The sequence below is a fragment of the Triplophysa dalaica genome, chromosome 15, assembly GCF_015846415.1.
Source record: "Triplophysa dalaica isolate WHDGS20190420 chromosome 15, ASM1584641v1, whole genome shotgun sequence".
NCBI lineage: Eukaryota > Metazoa > Chordata > Actinopteri > Cypriniformes > Nemacheilidae > Triplophysa > Triplophysa dalaica.
In genome coordinates, this window is record NC_079556.1 from 9,096,661 (window position 1) to 9,118,494 (window position 21,834).

General features: G+C 37.7%; 1 protein-coding gene across 2 annotated transcripts; it reads right to left on the reverse strand.

Annotated features, from left to right (window-relative positions):
• Window positions 1–219: 219 nt before the first annotated feature.
• Window positions 220–21,366, reverse strand: htr1d (5-hydroxytryptamine (serotonin) receptor 1D, G protein-coupled). 2 transcript variants are annotated; one of them, XM_056767820.1, is made up of 3 exons: window positions 20,897–21,366; window positions 19,810–20,194; window positions 220–2,441 (listed from the first exon to the last, which is right to left on the reverse strand). In XM_056767820.1, the coding sequence occupies exon 3, from the start codon at window positions 1,897–1,899 to the stop codon at window positions 769–771; it is 1,131 nt and encodes a 376-aa protein (XP_056623798.1). In that variant the 5' UTR covers window positions 1,900–2,441; window positions 19,810–20,194; window positions 20,897–21,366; the 3' UTR covers window positions 220–768. The 2 variants fall into 2 exon arrangements, with proteins under 2 accessions (XP_056623798.1, XP_056623796.1); XM_056767818.1 differs by lacking the exon at window positions 19,810–20,194.
• Between the last annotated feature and the right edge of the window lie 468 nt (window positions 21,367–21,834).

Genomic DNA, 21,834 nt, shown 5'->3' on the forward strand with positions numbered 1-21,834 from the left:
TTAGTTTTTTCAAATCCTCTGTGTGCATATTAGATTTAAATGTAAAGGTGCTGCTTTTATGCAGTCTTTTTGACCCTCAGGTATATGTGATTAAACCATGCTATCTAGACCCATATCTTTATAATCATAAAACCGTTAAATTTTGACATTGAAATAATGGAAAGAACTCAAAGCAAACATGTTGCACATAAATACACAAAAATCCACAAAACTTAAAGCTTGTTTTTTAATGTTCTTTAATTAACAGTTTTATTTAGGGAGTCTAAGCTAATGTCCATAAACGTTTAGTTCAGCGTGGTCCTCTGAGGACCATGCACTGTTTCTTGTTTCTATGGAAACTGCAACTTTTTATTTTTTTTAAATAAACTCTATCTTTCATTCTCATCCTTTGTTACATAAGGCAGTTTATAGACAGCTTTTGATCACAGAGAGAGTAGAATGTCGCTCTCTAGCAAAGGATTCAGACTCATAGCATGCATTCATAAACTACAAGGAAGCATCAACAATATGGCACGATATTTTACAAGCTGTCTCATTAGATTCCATCAAACAGTGATGTACATCGACCAGACACTATGAGCGTGTTTAGGAGTTTCCCGAAAATAAATACAGACTATGGATACGGGTAACGTCCTCCACAGCAGATGAATGGCAAAGGTTCACAGGTTTCGTATATTTTCAGGAGAATTCGGCTAATTAAGTCACGTAGATGTCAAAACACGGGAAGTGGATTTCCATATTCTCCATATTCTCCATATTCTCTCGCTCTCAGTAACATCTTTTAAACTTTGTGAGTTTGTGGAAGGCTTGTTTGAAGTCGTCGTTGAAGGCTGTGTAAATGACAGGGTTGATGAGCGAGTTCAGGTACCCCAGCCAGGTGAAGACATCAAAGAGCACAGGGTGGTACCAGCAGTCTTTACAGATCCCCATCACCAGCGTAAACACGAAGAACGGAAGCCAGCACACAATAAACGCACCCAAGATAATCCCAAGGGTTTTGGTTGCCTTCTTTTCCCGAGCAGCGCACAAACGCTTTCTTTCCAGGACGCTATCGGCCAACTTAACTTTCACACTGTTCGTGAAGTGAGGGGAACCTCCACCGCCACCACCTCCCGGATGAACCTGTCCCTCCTGATTAGAAGTGGAGTTCAGGGAACAAAGCGAGGAGCCCGTCGAGTTTTGGATAAGCTGAGCAGCCGTGAAACGTTTCCCGCTCGTCGCTGGCGTTTTGAAGATCCTGGAACGAGCAGCCACGTATATGCGCCCGTAAAGGATGACCAAAAGAACCGTGGGAACGTAAAAGGCGCCAAATGTGGAGTACAGCGTGTAGGAGATCTGGTCGGTGTTGACCATGCATTCTGTAAGTTCCTGGGCCTTGGCTTGCCTCCAGAATAGAGGCGGCATTGAGATAGAAACAGAGATCACCCACACTACCACGACCATCAGTGCCGCTCGTCGTACGGTACGACGCTTCGAATACTCCAAGGCGTCGGTTATTGCCCAGTATCGGTCCAACGCGATCACACACAGGTGAAGGATGGAGGCCGTGCAAAAAGTTATGTCAGATGATAGCCAAATATCACACACTATCTGGCCCAACGTCCAAGTCTTACTGACCGTATACACGATGCTGAAGGGCATGACCAAAATGGACACTAGCAAGTCCGTCACAGCAAGAGAGCCAATGAGAAAGTTGGCCGGGGTGTGAAGCTTGCGTGTGAGAAAAATGGTGGCGATCACGAAGGCGTTGGACAGAGCGGAGGCTAAAGTCACGATCGCTAACATTGCAGAGATGGAGATTTGAAGGCCGAGGAGTGTGGAGTCATCCCATTGTTCAAAGGTCGTGGGACTGACCGTGACATTGCTGAGGGGCTCATCTGTGCTGTTGACCTGATCCATAATGCATGGCTTTATATCAGCTTTCAGATTTCATTATGAAAACCAAGACTGATATTTGTGAATAATGATTCATGTTTAAAGATACTGTAGTTGTTTAAATTTTATTTTTATTGCATTGAAACTCTTTATTAGTCTCTGTGTTTAATCTTATCTGTGAGTTTTAGCGAAGTAAATGTAATCTCCCTCGAAAATGTGCTTTAATGCTCTTACGCCCTCATTATTTCATTTAATGTTCCTTATTTTACCACAAGGGCATGAGAACCCTCAATTGCAGCTCATCTGAATAGTTAGAAGACTTTTTAATTTATTCCCCTGTGTTTAAGACTAATTGACCAGAATATTTCTTAATTCCCTGTAGTTCCGCTGATAATTGCAGTTGGTTGAAAAGAAAGTCGCTTTGACAGTTTCCCCAAAGACAAAAAGGTAACGATAAAAGTTTCAAATATTGCCCACAGGATAGTCCAGATGAAAAGTGTCAAGTTTGGTAATACAAACTGTGTGTGGTAATGTAGATCAGCTTGATGTTCTCAATCCAAGTGATCCTAAGAGAGAGAAAGAGAGAGAAAAGAGAGGGTGAGGTCATTATTTATTTTATTTTATGTTTAGGTCTCTTTAAACTATTGGAAATATGTTGAAAATCTACATCATTAATGATCATGAATAATGGATCAGTGCTACTGAATCCAGGATAAACCTCAATAAAGTAGATCTTTATATTAATTTAGTGAGAAACATTAAGGGCAAACATTTTAACGTTTTAAGGGCTTCAAAAATATTTAACATTCTGCCTTTATCTTACATTCTGCACTAATTAAAAACTTGGCTTAAAAATGTTATTTTTCTAACATCTTTGCATAAAAAGTTTTGCCTTATTTAACACTTCTTTTCCCCTGGCTCTTGTTTTCAGGCTCAAGTCCTGATTGATGAGTACCTTGAGTATTGCGCCTCACATGGAAAACTGTCACCATAAAGTTACCAGTTCTTGTGTCTGACTAACATCACGCTAAGACACCCGCAAGCGCTCTGCTTCAAGCCTGACGGAAAAATACAGCAGACCGTACGGCTCACTCTACAGCCATCAGGTCAAACATCAGTCAAATCAACTGACAACGTCTTCACTTCAACACCATCAGCCCCCAATATGCGCCGCGGAGCATTTTGACATTTAGTCTTCTTCTGCGCTAAGGAGGTTGTATGTGTATGAGTATGTGCGGATATCTGAATATTTATGGAAAAACCTTTTGCAAGTCATATCAAACCTGTCTTCCTTCCCTTCATGTCAAACAAGATGAAACAAAATTGTGGTGGATGCTGTCTAGGACCAAGCATTCAGATTGGAAATTTCCACCATATGCTTGCATATATAAAACATCTCATTTTCAGACAATAATTGAATACATGCAACTTGAATCAGATGCCAGTTGGACAGATTTAAATTTTTGCTGTGTGATGCCCCTACTTATTTCCTAAAATATGACTTAAAAATATATTAAATGACATAATGCAATATTAGAAAATAAACAGCATAATATATTGTGTAAATATATTATAATATATTGAATACCACATAAGAAATTGCCACTTTTCATATTTTGGCGTAAATTGTTCGTAAAGTCGTTTTGATGCAAATTTTCGGATTCATGAAGATGTTTGTATTTTCAAAATGTTAGTAGGGACGAAAGAAATGTACACCTGCTCCATACCACCTGTAAATTGTGCGTTAAACCACACATAAGGTTCTGTCTTATTTTAGACAACTTGATGACTCATTTTTGGCGCATTTTGATGCACTATGTATCATAATGATATTTCACAAGTTATTTTGCCCTGTCTTTTATGATTTCTTTACTTTTTAACTTTAAGTACAACACAGAGCTCGTCACTGTCCTCTTTTACACAGCCGTCACAGTGGAGAAGAGGCGGGACAAACACTACATTGACCAACCATCATACCCAACAATGCAGAAGTTAAAATTAATGGTTACCGCATTTTCATATTAAGGAATATTCTTTAAATCAAGACACTAGTTACAAGTAGGCTAACTGTTGCGGATATTCTAAATCACAGCAACCAACGCATCTCCGGAATAACGTGCAGTGCCTCCAAAGCATTCTGAGGCGCCAGCAGCTGGTCGTTATCAGAAAGGCAACATGTATTATTTATTTTAGCTGTCTAAAAACGCTTTGGTGGACAAAGTTAAATTTATTGGTTAGCATATAACCTATAAGTATATTGTGCATTTATGTAATATAATGTAGCCAAACCAGAGAATGAAGTCCAGAGGAATCCGACATTCCTAGATTCGTAATACACTTTTATAATATATTGTTATACATGTGATAAGATATGGTACTGTATATATAAAATATACTGAACAAAATGTATTTACTCATGGTAATAATATAAAAATATTTCTTATGTTTAACAACCATTTACACTATACATGTATAATGATTTAAAATACATCTGATTTACAATAGCATAAGCCCACCTGCTCATGTAAACACTTTGTTAACAAACAATTACTTAACTGAGAATTCCACAGTTATTTTTTTTCAAAGAAAGAAATATATTCTTATTGATGTTTGGCCAATAGCTACCCTAACCACAGTCCCGACTCTTCAGCACCACGGTAACAACACGAATTTAAACATAGGCCTACTAGAAACCCTTCTAAATTTCAAAGTAATAAAACATTAAAAACTAACAGATCCCTCCCTGCATTATTATTTAGCAAAAATACATGAAATAACACCTAAAATCAAACATCTTTACTCCCCTTTAACAGTCAGAAACAGATTAAATGTCCTGAATATTAGATGTATTGTTGTCTTCGTTTCTAAATGTATTTCTACGTTCAATATATAGCCATATATTTTCAATGGATATATTGCTGTATATTGAAAAATATTAGCACCAATTTCCAGAATTCGAAAAAGGTATTATGTAATAGGGTTGGGCGATATACCGGTCCATACCGTATACCGGTCTGTGGGTTTGTCTTTATACGATTTTTTAATATACCGCATTACCGGTATATGTCGATTAAACAACGTGAGGAACAGGGCGCAGCGCGAAACCATTTCCGTGGGTTCACTGTTGCACTTTGACCAGCAATTCACACAGAATGCGTCTTTCTATGCCGCGACACTACTTTATCATAATTGATCGACTAATTAATCATAATTTTCTATATAAATGCCCTTAACGGAGGCGTTTGGATGTTTGCGTGCTTCTCGCGCATGATCGGTATCGTTACATATTTATTTCCCGCCGCAATGGGATCACGCACCTTGCGGCTGAATAGCAGCACAAGTTACCATTACGTTATATTAAATATACTCACGAACAAACATTTTCCAAAGACGATTGTGTTCCCCTCATATCTGCTCAATATAAGCATATGATATGATGTGTTTTTAGTTTGAACTGTTTCTCTATATCCTATGATGAGAAATAAGGGTCAGTATTTATTTGCTTAAATAATATGTATGCAAGTTACCTTGCCATGCTATTCAGTTGAAGTCTTAACTTTGCAGTTATGATAGGGGAAACTGTCACTTTCACCATGACAGTATAAAAGGGCATTTTAATTCAACAAGCCGCACTATTTCCTCTCTCAATCAGTAGAAAATGTGGTAAAAAAAATACAGCCATTGTACCGGGAAACTGGTATAAATCTGGAAAACACCGTTATATAATTTTTTTTCATCCCACCCAGCCCTATCATGTAATATATTGTATAATTTTAGCAGTTTACTCCCATATATTTTTGTTCCCTAAGTGGCTGGTGTACCTGTTAGACTCATTGATGAGTTTCACATATAATCAGGCCCAGTATCACGTGTCTTGTTTGCAGGTGGGTGAGCTACCTATGAATAACCTTTTATCAGATTAACTAGCCCCAGGCCCTGTTCCAGAGCAAAATCAATGAGGATGCTCCTGAAATTAGTCAGCTTGCTCCAGTAGTTAAAGTGCAGGCTCTTTGTGTCGCCAACAAGACCTCAACCCCACCAGTCTATAAACTGTAGTGAAGAGTAGGACGAAATTTGATTGAATTAATTACATTGTGATAAAGTGATTATGCAAAATCTTTGCAAAACAGTACACAGTGTACGACCACAGGGTCCTAGAATAAGAGACGATGTTAAATCATGAACATAACAACACGATTACTGAAGAATAAAAAAGGTTGGTTTATTTAAAACGCATGGTTGGGTTGAAATTCTTGCTCTTTCCATATTTGTGACCCTGCCAGAAAAAAAACGACGTAAGCCATTTTTGTATGATTTACTGTTTTTAACATAATTTTTTGTAGAGTACATTCTGTGGAAATTTAATCATGATATTTTTTATATTGACTGAGTACGGCCATGTTTTCACAGAAAGGGTCACAATTTACCCAACCATCATGAATCGAGAACAATCCAGCACTATGTAGCAAAACTGTCAACTTATCTTGTTCTACAATTAGTGAAAAGTGGTTTGACAGCCTAAACACATATTTTATGAAAAAAGAACAGATCCCTGAAAGGCTTTCTTGAATTGGTTTAGTATTCAATGTAATTGAAAAATACTCTCTTTGTTGTATAAAAATGTATAATAAATGCATGTTTTTCTTCACATATGCAGCAAGTGATGTAACAAAGAATTGCATCCACTGATCTACATTAAGCTTTTCCAATTTCATGAATTGTTCAATTTGGGATTTAACTATGGGAAAATGATCCTATCATCAAATATAGGGAGCTTTATCCTGAGAAGCAATTGAAGTGGATTAAATGAGATTTTCTGTATGCGAGAGCTGAAGGTATAAATCAAACGCTATCATGTGTACGTTGAAAGCGTTAAAGCAGAATGCCTCTTATTGACGACTGCAAATTAGAAGACTAATTTCCAAGATCATGCACGATTAGTACTGTTGATATAGGGACTTTGTGCAACTGTTGGCTGGGATGCTGCTTTGGCAATACAAACTATCATTACTGTTCCAACCAAGGGTGCTCTTATGTTCATTTGAGGGTGCTTAGCATGTACACCAGGATTGAACAGCATTCAAATTATACACATTATGTTTATAAGTAACAGGTGAATAAGTTATTATGGTTGATGTGTTGTGCATGCATCAGTGCTCAAAACAGGATAACAACCATGCCAATACAGTTTGTAGAAATAATGTCAGCATGTAGCAAATACAAAATGTAGCATGTAGCAAAAAAAAACAGACTATTCCAGAAGTATTCTGTGATCAGGGCGTGAACTCCATGTCACATGTGATACTGAAACTAGCCCCAAACTTGTGCAAAAACTTGTGGTTTACTGGAAAATGTTCAATTGCAAGAAGGGGATTAAAATACACAAAATAAGGCACAGAATGTTGTGCTTTTGCTTCTATCTCAGTAGAACAGCGTAATCATTAACATATACTTCACGTGAGACTGCAGACACAACAGTGGATTATCTCCACACCAGCAGGTCCAGCGGGCAGCCTGCTAATGAGAGCCACCTGACGGTTCATGCTCCAAATGTTAGCAGGATGTTGTCTTTACTTCTGCTCGGCTCTATAATTGGTTAAAGGCAGAATAACAAAATTAAAAACCCTGGTCAATACATCAGGATGAAGAACAAATTTGAGGCTGTCGGGTTAATTAAACTAATGTTCAGACAGCACAAAATGTTTTGACATCTATTGTCGGTATTGCCCGAATGCTTCCACGCTGACAAACACATAACATGAAGTTTCTTATTATAGATTTGTTGATTTTGACTTTAAATTTTGCATGGTTGACATAACAATATCAAGAGAATGAAAATGGCAACAATAACTCGATGTTTTCAATAAACAGCTTGGCACAGATCATTACCGTCTGTCACTCATTTTTAAGATGTTCCAGACTATGCCTATAGACCAAGTCCTTACAGTATATGATATTTTCGCAAAAAAATCCTAGCTGTTATGCTAATTAAAGTTATTAACAACATGCGCTCAATATGTCCTCTCTAGCGAAGAAAGTCCCGCCTTCCAATAAAATGATCCAATCGTCAGTCTTTAACCATTAACTTAAATTTTTCTCTGGGGTGGATCTTTGTGAGGCGCTTGCCACCCAGTGTGGATGTGCAGTAGCTAAAGCGACTTCAAAAAATGTGATTTGTAGCGCAATTTAAGCTTAGCAAACCAAAGTTATGGTGGTCTACAGTCAGGTTTAATCATTGATCAGAAATATGCTATAAAGTTTCGGTTTTTGCCAACGAGTTTAGAAATATCTGTCTTCCACCATTTAAGTAGATAGGACTGTTGACTTGCTATGATGTGAATATCTGCCAAGCGGCATTGCAAACTTGGCTGCAAAGTGGCAAGACTTCAGTTTAATTCCTAACCTTTCACAACCTTATAAATGTTTATTTCATAGCTAAACTGTAGCTCTTTTAGAAAATGGACCAAAAAGACTAATGACAAATCTTCAGAGATTTTTGCCAAATAAGATGCTGGGTTTAGAACGTTCCATCCCTGAATAATATTATTATAAGATGCTGGATTTAGAACATTCCATCCCCCAAGAGTTTTACAATTACATATTTGGCAGACGATTTTATCCAAAGTGACTTACATTGCATTGTTCTATTACTATACATATGTTTGACTGACTATGTGCAATCCCCTGGGATTGAACCCATGATCATGGCATCGTTAGCACAATGCACTAACCACTGACCCACAGGAAAGCTGTAACTTGCTAGGAAAAAAAATCATGACTGTAATGTATATAAGACTATTCAGAAAGAGCCAAGCCTTTCTTTGCTTCCCACTGAGACTTCTTATTTCAATTATACATGAATAAGAAACTGATTTCATGGGGGTTTTCAGGTCAAGTCATGTAATGCTAATAAAAAATACAAAACAAGTCACGCTCTCAGATAAAGTGTTGTTTGTTCTGTGAGTGGAAAATGGTCAGGGATTTAGTTTAGGTATTTTTTTTTAGTTTCATCCCAATGGTTTTGAAATTAAATAAGCTGCAGTCATGGTAGCAAAGCAGTCCGAGATATTGTTTGGATAATATTGAATGGCATCAGTCTTGTATGTGCAGGGACGTGCGTCAGTGGAGTACGAATATGCCATTTCTCGTATTAATGTTTGTATCACGTAACAAATAACTTTGAACCCAACCCATTTCAAACACTGCAGACCGATAACAATATCTGGCACACGTTTTTCATTTCCTCAAATCTGATGCAGTTTGGCTGGAGTCTTTTTGCTACCTAGCTCATCAATAACAGGTTAAGCCGTCCAATAACCGTTTTGTTATGACAGGATGACAGGGGACCACTAAGTCAATGTGACATATTACTCTCAAAACTTTTTGTTCTGAAGGTTTAAGGTTGAAAGCCCTGTTCAATTACAGCTGCGGACAGCAAGCCAACAGACCTTAGCAAAAGTGCTCTCGAAAAAATATGACGTGCTGAGAAAGTTTCTCAAAATGCGACAGAAAGTTGCCGGGTTGTGCACTTGCTCGTGGCATAACAGAGATACTCTCCAGCCTACTCCATACTTACAAGTGGATTAAAGATACAGCAGCCAAGTTAATAATCTCATTTTCATTCATTTCAGATCTAACTGAAATCTGGACAACAGCCAAGACCGAATACAATGAACAACACCCCTGATTAACTGCATCTTCCAGCGGCTTCGACGCTAAATGCACCACAATGACTCAGTTTTCTATCTTCTTAGATATTCTTTTGTGTAAATTTCGTCTTGTGTAGGAGGAACATCAGCCCAGAGTTAACAAAACTATTGTATTTCCTCCACCGCCCTGGATGATTCATCAGGTAAGCGCTCCAATTTCACACTTCTTTGAAGAAGCCCCTTTTATGGGCATTTGATAAAGAACTGCAGGGAATCGTAGGAGGTTTTGATGCACCTTTGGACAGTGCGCTGAAAGCTGCGGAAGCTTTGAAATTTGAAGGCCTTGGACTTTTATATCTCTTAACCCTCTGTTCAAGCAGATGTTGGTATCTAATGGGGTTTGCGTTGTCCTATATTGAGCTGATACATCCCGACAGTTTGTATACTTCAAAAGCATATTTTGTCCTTTTTGAGGATGAAGTTGCATGACCGTGTCCTCTGGGCAAAAGGACTGTCAAGAGTCATTTTATTAAGGTGAGATGGGGTGAAAAATAGTGCAACGACAGCATCAAGGTTGAAGTTTTATTTAGTGTCTCTGAAAACATTACCGGGTTCTGGATGGAGCTCTTACATATGACTTGAGATGATTCAAGACAACTCGATGAAATTTGGATTTTATCTATACATGATATCTGGTTGCTTTGCCAAACCAAACCAAATCATTACATTCATTTTAGGCCTGTTCCAGCGCAATTTGTTAGACTTAAAAGTGTGTTGCTGGGCAGCTGTTCAAGGACGTTTGAAACATGTTTAGCATCATGATGAAGGACAGATTTATTTCATGCAAAAGCCAGCGAGTGGCACAAATATGGCGCATTGGTGCCCCAAGGTGACTTTACTGGTGCTGAATGTCCTACAGTACACTGCATTTTTCGGTGTTATAGTTTTTCATTTCTAAAGACATTATAATCGGGTCACGTCCTCACACTTCTACAAGGACGTGTGTCTTTTTATATTTCCTTTCTTTGAGACGTTTTTATTGTGAGTTGGTTTGGTACAAATGCTTAGAACATAATTGTACATTTGAAATTCAAATGCTGGACGAAACAAGTAGGTCAAAAAAACGTACTACAATCCAAGAGCACAACAGAGAGCTCATGTGACCTTTCTCCTCTCCTGTCAGATCTGATATAAGTTACATTTGCACCAAAAACATCGCCCAGTAAAAAAAATACTTAGTGTGAATTAAGCCGCAAGGCTTCATGTGTCTCTTAGAAATCGTTTGACCTCCATTGCCGCCTTTCACCATCTCTAACCTCTCCATCCCTTGCACTTGTGCTTGGATCTGAAGATGGTTCAGTGTTGAACAGTGACTAGTAAACAAAATATATTATTCAGGGTGTTGATGTGTTTAAAGGACTGTTGATGGGAAAAAAAAGAGAAGCTCAGAGCTGCTTCTCATCGCTGCCTGTGGGTTGACTATAGTTTTACAGTAGATTTACAAGAGCAATACGATAAGACAAACAAAATCAAAAACAGAGCCCAGCAATCAGCATTAGGTCTGGTATTGTAATCGACAAACCCAAGCACACAGACTTCACCTGATGTTCTAGCTCTTGTGTACGGAGCCAGTGAAATTGATACACAGTTCTAGTAGTAGCCTATGTCTCCTCAGAATGATGTGGATACTAGTAGGCAAAATGCTTAAATGACCAGTTCAATCCATGACCTTAATTTGTAGAGTGCCATATATTGAGATCCATTGGTCTAGTGTTAGCTTTGTGGTAAAATTATCATTCATTGTACTTATATATTCCTAAAGCTTGCTTTTGTTTAAAGAATTATTATCAAAATAAAGTACTAGAGTCAAGGAATGCATAATCTTACTCTCGGATGGCATGGCCTTGGGTCTCCTTTTCTACAGGCAGTTCCTCAACAAATTTCACACTAAAGTAAAGCAAAACTATTAAAATAATTATGTAAACTGAAATAACTGTTAATAAAAAAAGTACATGAAGGCAGCGTGTGTATCATTTAGATGTAGCTTCTATTGGCGTGACTACCACTACTGCTAGCAGGACGCCTAGTGAGAAAACTATGAAAACTTTTTGGATCGCCTTTTTTATCTGTAAACAGATAAGAAAATGAAGGCGCTGTGTCCACTGAGGCGCATTAATGCGGCTGAAAACGTGTGCTTCCAATAGCTAGCTCATCCACGTCAGACCTGTTTATGAAAGTCAGGAGGCATGTCAGTAAACCATTACAAAATTCACTTTTGTATTGTGTTTTTGGCAATTCCAATAGGATTTGATGAAGTTCTATTGGTTCCCATCTGCCAGAAAACATCCCTCCAATAAAATCCATCACATACCAGTTTCCATTAAAAACTTATAGGGGGTGAATCGGATCGCGTAGCATCGGTAGCTGCTTCATATGTATCTTTAATGTATCGCATCATCGTCTATGTATCGCGATGCGTATCTCATCATCCTCAGTCGGGAGATCCACATCCCTATTGGACAGTGCTTGCTGCAAAAAATAGCTACAGTCAACGATCCAGCGATGATAGAGTAAAGTATGAATGATATAATAAAATAATATAATCTCTGCTTTCCATCTCTTTCGAGGAGATGCGTCTCCATTGACGAAGGTTTAAAGCATTTGTTAATTACAAGAAAATAAAATAAAAGAATGAATAAAACTGTGCAATGATCTTAGAGTTCTCTAAAGGCGCTAAACATTTGCAATGCAACGTTCACAGTTCTGTGGTCTCCCCAATCAAATAAAAGCACAGCTTACATTTCCTTGACCTATTGACCCTTTCACTCTCAGTGTAAATGTCCTATAGATGTGATTCATCAGACCTCGATGAACCCAAACCATGAAAGAAGACCTGGATTGAAAGTTGTGAGGGTGTTTTGTTGAGGCAAGATGGCTGTTTGCTTTTCTGAGTTAAATATTGAAGACCAGGTGAAGTGTGTGACTGGAGTTTGAAACCTGGGCATCCGTCCAAAGTGGCACAGACTCTATGCAACTTGCGGTGCATTTGAATGATAGATACGACTGGCTGTGTGAAGACGGGTTAAATATTCCTGAAGTGAGATGCAGACATTCGTAAATACAGTATCAATAAACAAACAACACTAGGCTGACATCCTTTTAATGTGCTGGAAAACAAAAAAATCAATGTCAGCAAGGGTTGATTTAACTTTTTCATTTGGGTGATTGAAAGTATGGTCAACCTAAGACTGATCTGTAGAAAGATCTCTGCGGTTAGCTAAAACGAATCAGATTATACAAGCGAAGTGATTTAGTGTGGTACATTTACTGGTCCTCATTCCAAGTGCTGTGTTATACAGAAAGGAGTATGACATAAAATACATTTTCTTTTATAGTCGAAATGAATGCGTTGAATAAAAGAGATATGCTCTGCTTTGATCTGTTCACAGGATTCTCCTTAATCACATTCAGAGCCGGCATCTTACTGTGTCTTTATAGAAGATGCTTGTCGACTCTCGTGGGCTTCTCAATCAGCTTCTCTACAATTCCAACTAAACCCAAACAGCAGACTAAAGAATGACATGAAGGGCCACATTTATCAATGTCAAAGACGTAGATTTGGTTAAGCAGCTCAAGGCCTGTTACATTGTTTATGTGATTTTTTTCCTTTGGTTTAATCTCTTGTCGTCTTAAACCTCCTCTAATCATCTATCCCACTGACTAAATTATGTTACAGAAAATCCTGAATTAACTACTACATCTCCGGCAGATAAGCCTTTATTTTTTCACTCCTTTCAAAGCTTTTATGTCAAGAGTTTTCCTGAGGATCTATAGACAGAAATGCAATATAATATATATATCTATGTCTTCAGAGGTGTATTAAGACCTTACTTATAAGGAAGCGTTATGTTTTTATTACCTTAGAAAGAGCTTTTTCTATCTACATACACCGCAGGTCCCCTTGCATGGCATACTGCTTCTACAGTAGCTCTAAACGGACAGACTGCTCTACCGAGCGTGTTTCCTTAATACGTCATCTGGGCAATAGTGTCAAATGTGTCAAATCTTAGTTCTGTGTCAGCCACCGTAGTGCTTCGAAAAGGAGGGGGAGGGGTGGAGTGAGCCTTTGGTTACAATTCGCACTCTCACCTCTAGATGCCGCTAAATGTCATACACTGGACCTTTAAAGAATGCAGAAAGCTGAAATTAATAGTTTACTGTGTTCAAAAATCTGTCATCATTTGCTTAGTTGTAACATTTGTAGAATGTTCACCAACGCAAACCAATCAGCTATGAGCTCAAAAAATGCACATTGAAAATAGAAACATATTATTATGATATTAGCAGTGCAATTTAGTAAAACAGAGACTATAAGCAACACCAAATTTTTTACTATCATTTAAAAAATCTATCAGAATTCAAGGACAAAAATATGAACACATGAGATTTAAATGTCATTTTACTGTAGATAAACTGGCGTTAAGGCATGTCGGCAGTACATCTGCAGCCCTAATATCAGAGCAGAGCATTGGTCAAAAGGTGCATCGCAATGCGGCGCAACGGACACGTCCAGTGTAGACAGCTTCATTTGACTATAATAGGAGAAAATTGCTTTTGACGCACTGCTACGTGCCACTTAACTCGGCTATAAATCCTTTGTTTTGTTGCAGTAGTTTATTAACTCTACACATGATTAAACCAGGCATAGACTAGAGCAATAATGGAAGACTTTGTGTTTTATGCTTGATGATTGTTTAAAGTTTCAGTTTGTCCATCATGTCAAGGTCCATAGAATACAGAGATTGCTATGACATGCTGGAACCTGGAAAAAATGTGATTTTAATAGTTCAGTGGAGCGAAGACCAATCAGTAGTGTTGAAAGCAGAAAGAGCTCTGACATGAACTTGCTGAAATCAGATATTAAAATCTGTACGCTTTCTTTGCAGTATTTGAAGTCAGAAAAAATACAGAATATGTTTTCTGTTATTTTGACTCGTTTCTCTTTTCCCGTTTAATTTTCTGCAAATAAATGCAACATTGTTTTCCAGAATTAAACAAAAATGACAATACCTATAAATATTATACGAAACAAAAATGAAAATAACTTACTTTTTCCTGTGTCTGTATTAAATACAGCAGTAGAGGAGATATCATAACAACAAAAATAAAAAGAAAGTCAAAACGATGCTTTGCATGATTTAAGTCATGGGACAACAAATTTGTTAAATCATTAGAATTAAATAAAATCGAAACAAGTTCAGTTAAATTCATGATAGAAAAAAACAAGTTCATATTCACTTTAAAGCAATGCCTCACTCCTGAGGTTTGAGTTTGTTAATATTTAACAGACACTGGCCTGGAATGACCACAATACAACTAGAAATTCTGATTTGAAAAGAAAATTTGGAACGGTGTCTTAATTATTTCAGTCGCTGTATGTATAAAAACAGATTGACCATCAGCATTTTCAGAAGGTTAAGCAAATCTTTTCACTGGCTAAAAGATTTTAAGGCTCTATTGTATAGTGTATTTGAAACATGGCACAAGTCTTGTAGATGAATTTCCAATTGAAATGGAGTCAGCACAAATATGAACAACATCAGGGCACTGGTTGATGAAGCTACAATGTGTTCTTAAACTAGCTCTCCTTGTGCATCACATGAATCTGACACTAATAAATATCCATTGGCTCATTGTCACTCCACCAAGATTGGCTAAAATGCACTATTATTTCAACACTGCAAGGCGGTGATGAGCAGAAGCGATTACAGTTAAACCACCAAACAACTCTATACCACACACCCACATACATGTTCAGCAACTCAAAAGTCCTCAAAGACATTAGGTTTATGCAAAGCATCTGCAAGTTGCATCAGATGTGTTCAAAGAAGGCAGGAGCCGAAGAAGCCTCATGAAGGAGCTTCTGATACAGCCGAGGGGTTTTATTTCATTATGGGATTGAAGAGTAAAGTATGTTGGGCCCTGATTTGGGACCCCATAAATAACCCTTGGCTTTTCATTCATGTCGATTAGTTTTGAGATCATCTACTGTTTGTGTTTCACTTTAAGCAGGTAAATGAAAATCTACAGTTCTTCTCGTTTTGGAAAATGGAACCCAAAATTGATGACTCATACTGCACTCACTCATTTCATCCAATACAGTTCTTTAAAGAATGAGAATAGCACGACAACCGCAAGAAGTAAATTATGCTAATGTCATTGTATACAGTAAAACAAAACTGTGCGTAATTCAAAAAGGGCAAGCCCTTCAAGATGACCCACTCCAGCTGTTTCAATAGAAAATAGTCAAGACCCAAGTCTGTGTAAATGCTTCTATACGTGAATGTGGTATTTGTGTGTGGTATGACTCAAAGAATGTGCTGAGATTGTCTGTGTTTGTAATTCTTCGAAAAGCATGACAAGATTGAAAGCACAATGGAAAACTGAGATAAATCCTCGGAAACCACCTTAGGCTCCTCACTTGAAAGTCTCACAGCCTCACAGCTCTGAAGCTGCAAGCATTATTCTTTTCTCTGTGGTGGGGTCGGATCATTGTCACCGAATTTGATGTGTTCAATAGCACTCAGACTTTAGGGGCTGAAATCACCAGTTGAGCCTCATGACACTGAATAGATGACAGAATCATTTCCACACCATGCACTTAAACACAGCACTCAAAGTCTTTGCTGTGAATTTTAATTGAACAGCTCCGTGTCATGCTGTTTAAAGACTGATATGGTGATCAACTAAAGAACTATCACACAACAGGAGCTGAATATCAACCACATGGCGGACACAGGCCAGCTACTATCAGTCTTGTGTCCTGATGCTGTTATTCGAAAATATTGGCACTCTTGGAACACCACTTGCTGTCGATGAGAGAATCAGAACTAAATGTTGTATGCAATTCCGTACATATGCATCATATAACAAGATGTGCTAAATTCATCAAAAATGTTATGCCATAGTTTCTAGTGGATAGAAACGAACTCTAATGACTGGGTGGAAATAGAACAGTCAGGCAGTTACAGCTAATGATCTGGAGGTACTTAGATATCTTATGTAATCATATATTACAGAGCAATGAACTCACACATTTGCGAAAACGATTACAAAGAAAGGTTGAGAGAGAGCAAATAACATGCAAAAATATGAGTGCGCTCTAAATACTGTAAATGAAAAATTTAAATTTACAGTATAACAAATTACAGATAGGGTAATGGTTTTAAGGTAAATGTCAGCACACAACACATAACTTCAGCGCACAGATGTGGTGCAGGTGATAGAATATTGTGTTTTTCATATTGTCAATTGCTTCTCTACAAAATCCCAGATTAGGGTTATCCTATTAGGATTACGGATATAGCTTCTTTTTGATCCTTTTGTTCAGTTTAATATGTAGGGTTCAGAATTACCTCAGCCAAAGCGAGTTGAAATATAATATTGATGGATTCAGAAAAATAAAAACTGGATTAAATCAGATTAGTCAGATTAAACAGTTTTGTTATTTGGTCTAATGTCAAATATAGTGTAGAGTGCAGAACACAAAATTGTAGGACATCATATATATGTTTATGATATGATTTGCATTTAAGATTTGACCTACTGTCATCATTTACTCACTGTGAAATTGTTTCCAAGACATATTTCTTTAGCTATTTATGGAATACCAAAGTAGTTTGGCAGAATATGTGCTGATCAAACGATTTACACTGTATTTTAACCAAACACAATACCAAGCTGCAACATAAAAGGTATCGCGATAAAAGGTACAGTGTTGCCAGAGGTAAAATAATTGTACCATAACTTTGACCTCTGTACGATGTACGATCAATATTGAAAAAATCCAATAATGTACAATATTTTCAGAATTTTGTGACACTTCCAATGATGGTCGTTGTAATTATATGGCTCTCGGGAATCATTGATCTAGTTTTGGATCCACTGTCTGCTGTCATTATTGTAAGTAGAACATGAACGTGCAGTAACACATGCCTCACTCTACGTCTTCTCGGCCATTCATTGTGGAAAATAACTCTCTCTCACGAGCACAGGTAAGCAATCCCACGCACAAGTTAACGTTCCGCTACAGCGGCGCTCAGATCAGTCCTGAAGGAGGGTGAAGACAGGGGAAAGGCAAGGAAGAAGACAGATTCTGTAGAGCTGCCTAAAAATAAGAACTAAAAAAGGGAATGGGAAAAGGACGCCAGTTTTGCAGGTTGGACCTGTTTCAGGCAATGACACAAAAGCCTTCTGACGCTCGTGTCAAAAAACTTTGTCTAGATAAATAGCTGTATTTTGTGCGTTTGAATTGTGTAAGAGAATTGTCTCCAAATACGATAGGCTTGGAGCTTCTGGTATGATAGTTTGACATTTCCAATCTGACCACACTGAAAAGGTATCTTTTCTATGTTAATCAGAGGTTTTGTCCTAACCAGTCGCAACAGTGCTGGGTGACGAGCAACAGCCATTTCTACTTCAGAAAAAAAACGAATTGTTACCTTGTTTTCTGCAGTCAATGTTTTCAAATAAAAGCAGTTTTACTTTTTGCCTTTCGTTTCAGTCTTACGGAATTTTATATTAATATTAAGATTTTGTATATCGGCCAATATATCGGTTATCGGCTAAAAGAATTATCGTTAAGGGCCAAAATTTACATATCTAATCATATCTATTTAGCATCTGTAATTTGATTACATACGTTAAGATTCTGAAATTATAGAATACGTCCTGTGAGGCATAACTGAAGTCATGAGAACAAGACGCATCTTACTAAGTGCACTCTTTAGTTGCAGAAAAAAAACTGTTCTGATTGATTGTCGCGTCAGCGTTAGGTATAGACAGACAAATTGCTTATAGAAGAAATCTCATGACAACACTTTTGGTTAGAATGTGTTGTTAGACTATTTTTGATTTAGTCTTGATCACTGATAATAATGCTGAACAGCTGTGGTCACCATTCACTTTCACTGTATAATAAAGATTTGCTTGCCTTGGACATTCTGTTATACATGTAGTAAAACAATGACATTTTTGGTTCAACATATTTTCACGTTTTGCACAAAAATGAAGCCCTGGTTAAAGGAAGCTCAACCTCTCTATTCTAAATATAGGAATAAATGGGTTTTGCCTGGGCCTGCTGTTTCATGCACTTGAATGGTGAGTATCCGAATACCTTCTTCATGCCCTTTCTAAGTCAATTTCATAGGCTTACATGCATGCGATTGCCAAGAAAATGGCATTCATTATTCAAACATTGGCACCTAACAACCCCATTCTCCAGCAGGTTCCTACGAACAAGGGCCTAATTAGCCCATCCTTAAATCTCAACACTTAAAGGGATAGCTCACCCAAAAATGTAAATTCTGTCATCATTTATTTTGGTTGGCGAACAATGGTTGCAAAATAGAAGTGAATGGTTTTTGTTTTCTGCAGAGAAAAGAAGTCATACAGGTTTTAAATGAAAAGAGGGTGATTAATTATGACAGAATTTTCATTTTTGGATGAACTATCCCTGTAAGACTCAAACATAGTATTTTATATAAATAGAAATTGCCAATATGTTAAGTGAAAAACTTTGCAAGGTGAACATATTTAGATGCATGCTTAAAAATCCATAATTAATAATGCCCTTTATAAAACCAAATATCAAAGTGGAATATAAATTTAGTGATTAGGCTATGAAATGGTGTATTGACTATATCACCATCTACCTGCATTAGCCAGTTATCCATAAAGAAAAGACCTAAATTGCTTTGATTCTCTAGAGGGGTTGCTACGGTTACACTAATGCAATGTTTCGCAGCTTGTGAGGACCTCGATGCACAGAAAAAGTGTGAGGTGTGTAAAGTCCTCTCAACCCTTCCCCCAATCCTTCATTCCTTCTACGTTTAATCTCAGAATAATGCGTCTTACATTGATTTCATGTAGCTGGATGAGGCCAAGGGATGGACAGCTATCCACAGAGAATACCTCTACTGTATGAATCCTCTTTGTGTGTGTGTCAGCCTCATGTGTGGACCAAATGTCCCCCACAAGAGTAGTAAAACCTAAAATTGCCAGCGTAGTGGTGACAAGCCAACGGTCAATGTGAGGAAAATGTCTTAAAACATAGTAAACAATGCCCTATTAAAAGTATTTATGAGGCTTTTTCTATAAGTATAGGGTCAGGGGATGGAAATATAATTTAGGTCAATTGAAAAACAAATGATAGGAAAACAAAAGTGTTTTTATCAATCTGAGTTTTAAACTAAACCTCAAAAGAAAAAAGGGATTCAATTCATACCAAATGTAAAACGTGTAAAAGAAAGTGCATCCTTTCAGCAAAATAATGATATTTATCTCCTCTGGATATTCTCCCAGAATATCAGGACCGATCAGGCATACATCTTTTCTTCAGATTTAACGTTTCAGGATCCATCTCTGCACTCATTCATTTCACTGATAGTGCAGCGGTTGGTCATTCGGAGGCATTCTGGACAGAGGATTTACTCTGAGAAGTCACAGCTATCTACTGATGATTCATGCTGGGCATCCAAAGAGCCAACACATTCTCACCAACTATATGTCCATCTCCACGCTGCAGTTGTGTGCTCAGAATGTGTGTGGCGTGTGTTTGAGAGAAGATCAGACAGGGTGCCCAAGCATAGTGAAAGGGAGTGACATTAAGTCTAAAAAGAGTGAGAGAGAAGTAAAAAGCTATTATGCATATACTTGATTGAGCGTGTTGACGTTCCGCTGTGCTGCGACCCTTTATACACAATAGCCTATAATTGTAACACTTTTGTAAACTGTATAATTTACATATAAACAATCACACAACTTATGATTCTGGGTCATGCATGTTACGCAGTAAGTGGTGTGTGAGACACTCAACCTACTCTTTCTGGTAATTAACACTGTTGATTAAACCATAGGCAATACTCATTATGGAAGACTGTGATTGCAGCAGTTAGTAGTTAACTTCAACACATCGTCATCAAAGCATCTTAGTGTCATAAAAAGCAACAAATGAGCAAATCAGAAATGACCACTAGCCTGACTGGTTACATTCTGATCCCGGAGCACTTCAGGACACAGTAACCGGATTATGTAATAATTAATTATGTCCGGTGTGTAATCTAATATACTCAACATACCCAGCATTTCCCGAAAAACGATCAAAATTTCTATAATATGATCTTTGTAAACGAAAAACATTAAATAACCATTTTGTTTCACGTAATGTATCGCCTACTGAGTATCATACATGTTGAATTAGAGTTTAAAGTAAAAAAAAACCGTTTGAACAGAGTTTTTATAGCCATTCTTTAAACACAAATCGCATCAGTTCGAGATGAAGGAAGATACCGTCAGGTGTTTCAAAAACTTACCAAACTGAAGTCGCAATCTTTCCTTCTGTCCCCGCAGAAATGTCAACAAGCTCGAGAATGTATATAAAAGTCAACAATCCGTTTAAGGGCGAGTATCCAAAACACCGTTACTTTTAAACCTAAACGGGCACGTTAATGCTGTGTGTTGCGCCGACTCGCTCACGCGCATTATCCAGCTGATTTTACGCTTGAGGAAAATGTATAGTTGCACGCGACTCCAAACAAGAAGTCATTACAAATAAAGATAATGTTTAAAATATATATCCAAATGAAAACCATGTATTTTTGTATACAGCCATACTAAAGTACCCACGAGTAGACTGTCCCGTGCTGCTGTGTTCCCTCACTCTTTCATTCTCTCTCTGTCTCTCTCTCTCTCTCTCTCTCTCTCTCTCTCTCTCGCTCTTTCTATCTGTCAGAAGCGCAAAGTCCTGCCGCAACGTTCCTGTTCTTCGAGGTATACGTTTTTTTCTCAGAAAGCGTATTTATATCCAACGCCCCGAGTGCTTTTAAAGAAGAAATATTAAACGTTTCGTTTTCGTTTCAATTGGAGAGTTGGCGAGGAACAGCTGCAATTGTGTGTTGCCTATCCGTCACTCCGAAATGCTGTAATAAGGCGCTGTTGACAATGTGCAGGCTACGTATAATAATAATAGCTGAAGTCTGCGATTAAAGCGCTCAGTAAGCTTTAGGTGATCATGCATACATGACTTATCACATCTTCCGGTGGTTTTCTAAGACAAGCTTAAGGTAACACAGCTGTGCTCCTACTGGGTCTCTGCACACTGAGCAGGGGAGATCGTGGTAGGTCACTTAAGCAAATTGTCACTCTGATCATTTTTTGTTATTTTATTTTTGCTTCTGTTTAGTAACATATTAGGCTATGTCTTATAATAAAGCATTCTTATAATATTTATATAGAATGGCTACATTCATGT

Coding starts and splice junctions, on each gene's coding strand:
- htr1d (XM_056767818.1), bottom strand. CDS start 1,899: ATGGATCAGGTCAACAGCACAGATGAGCCCCTCAGCAATGTCACGGTC.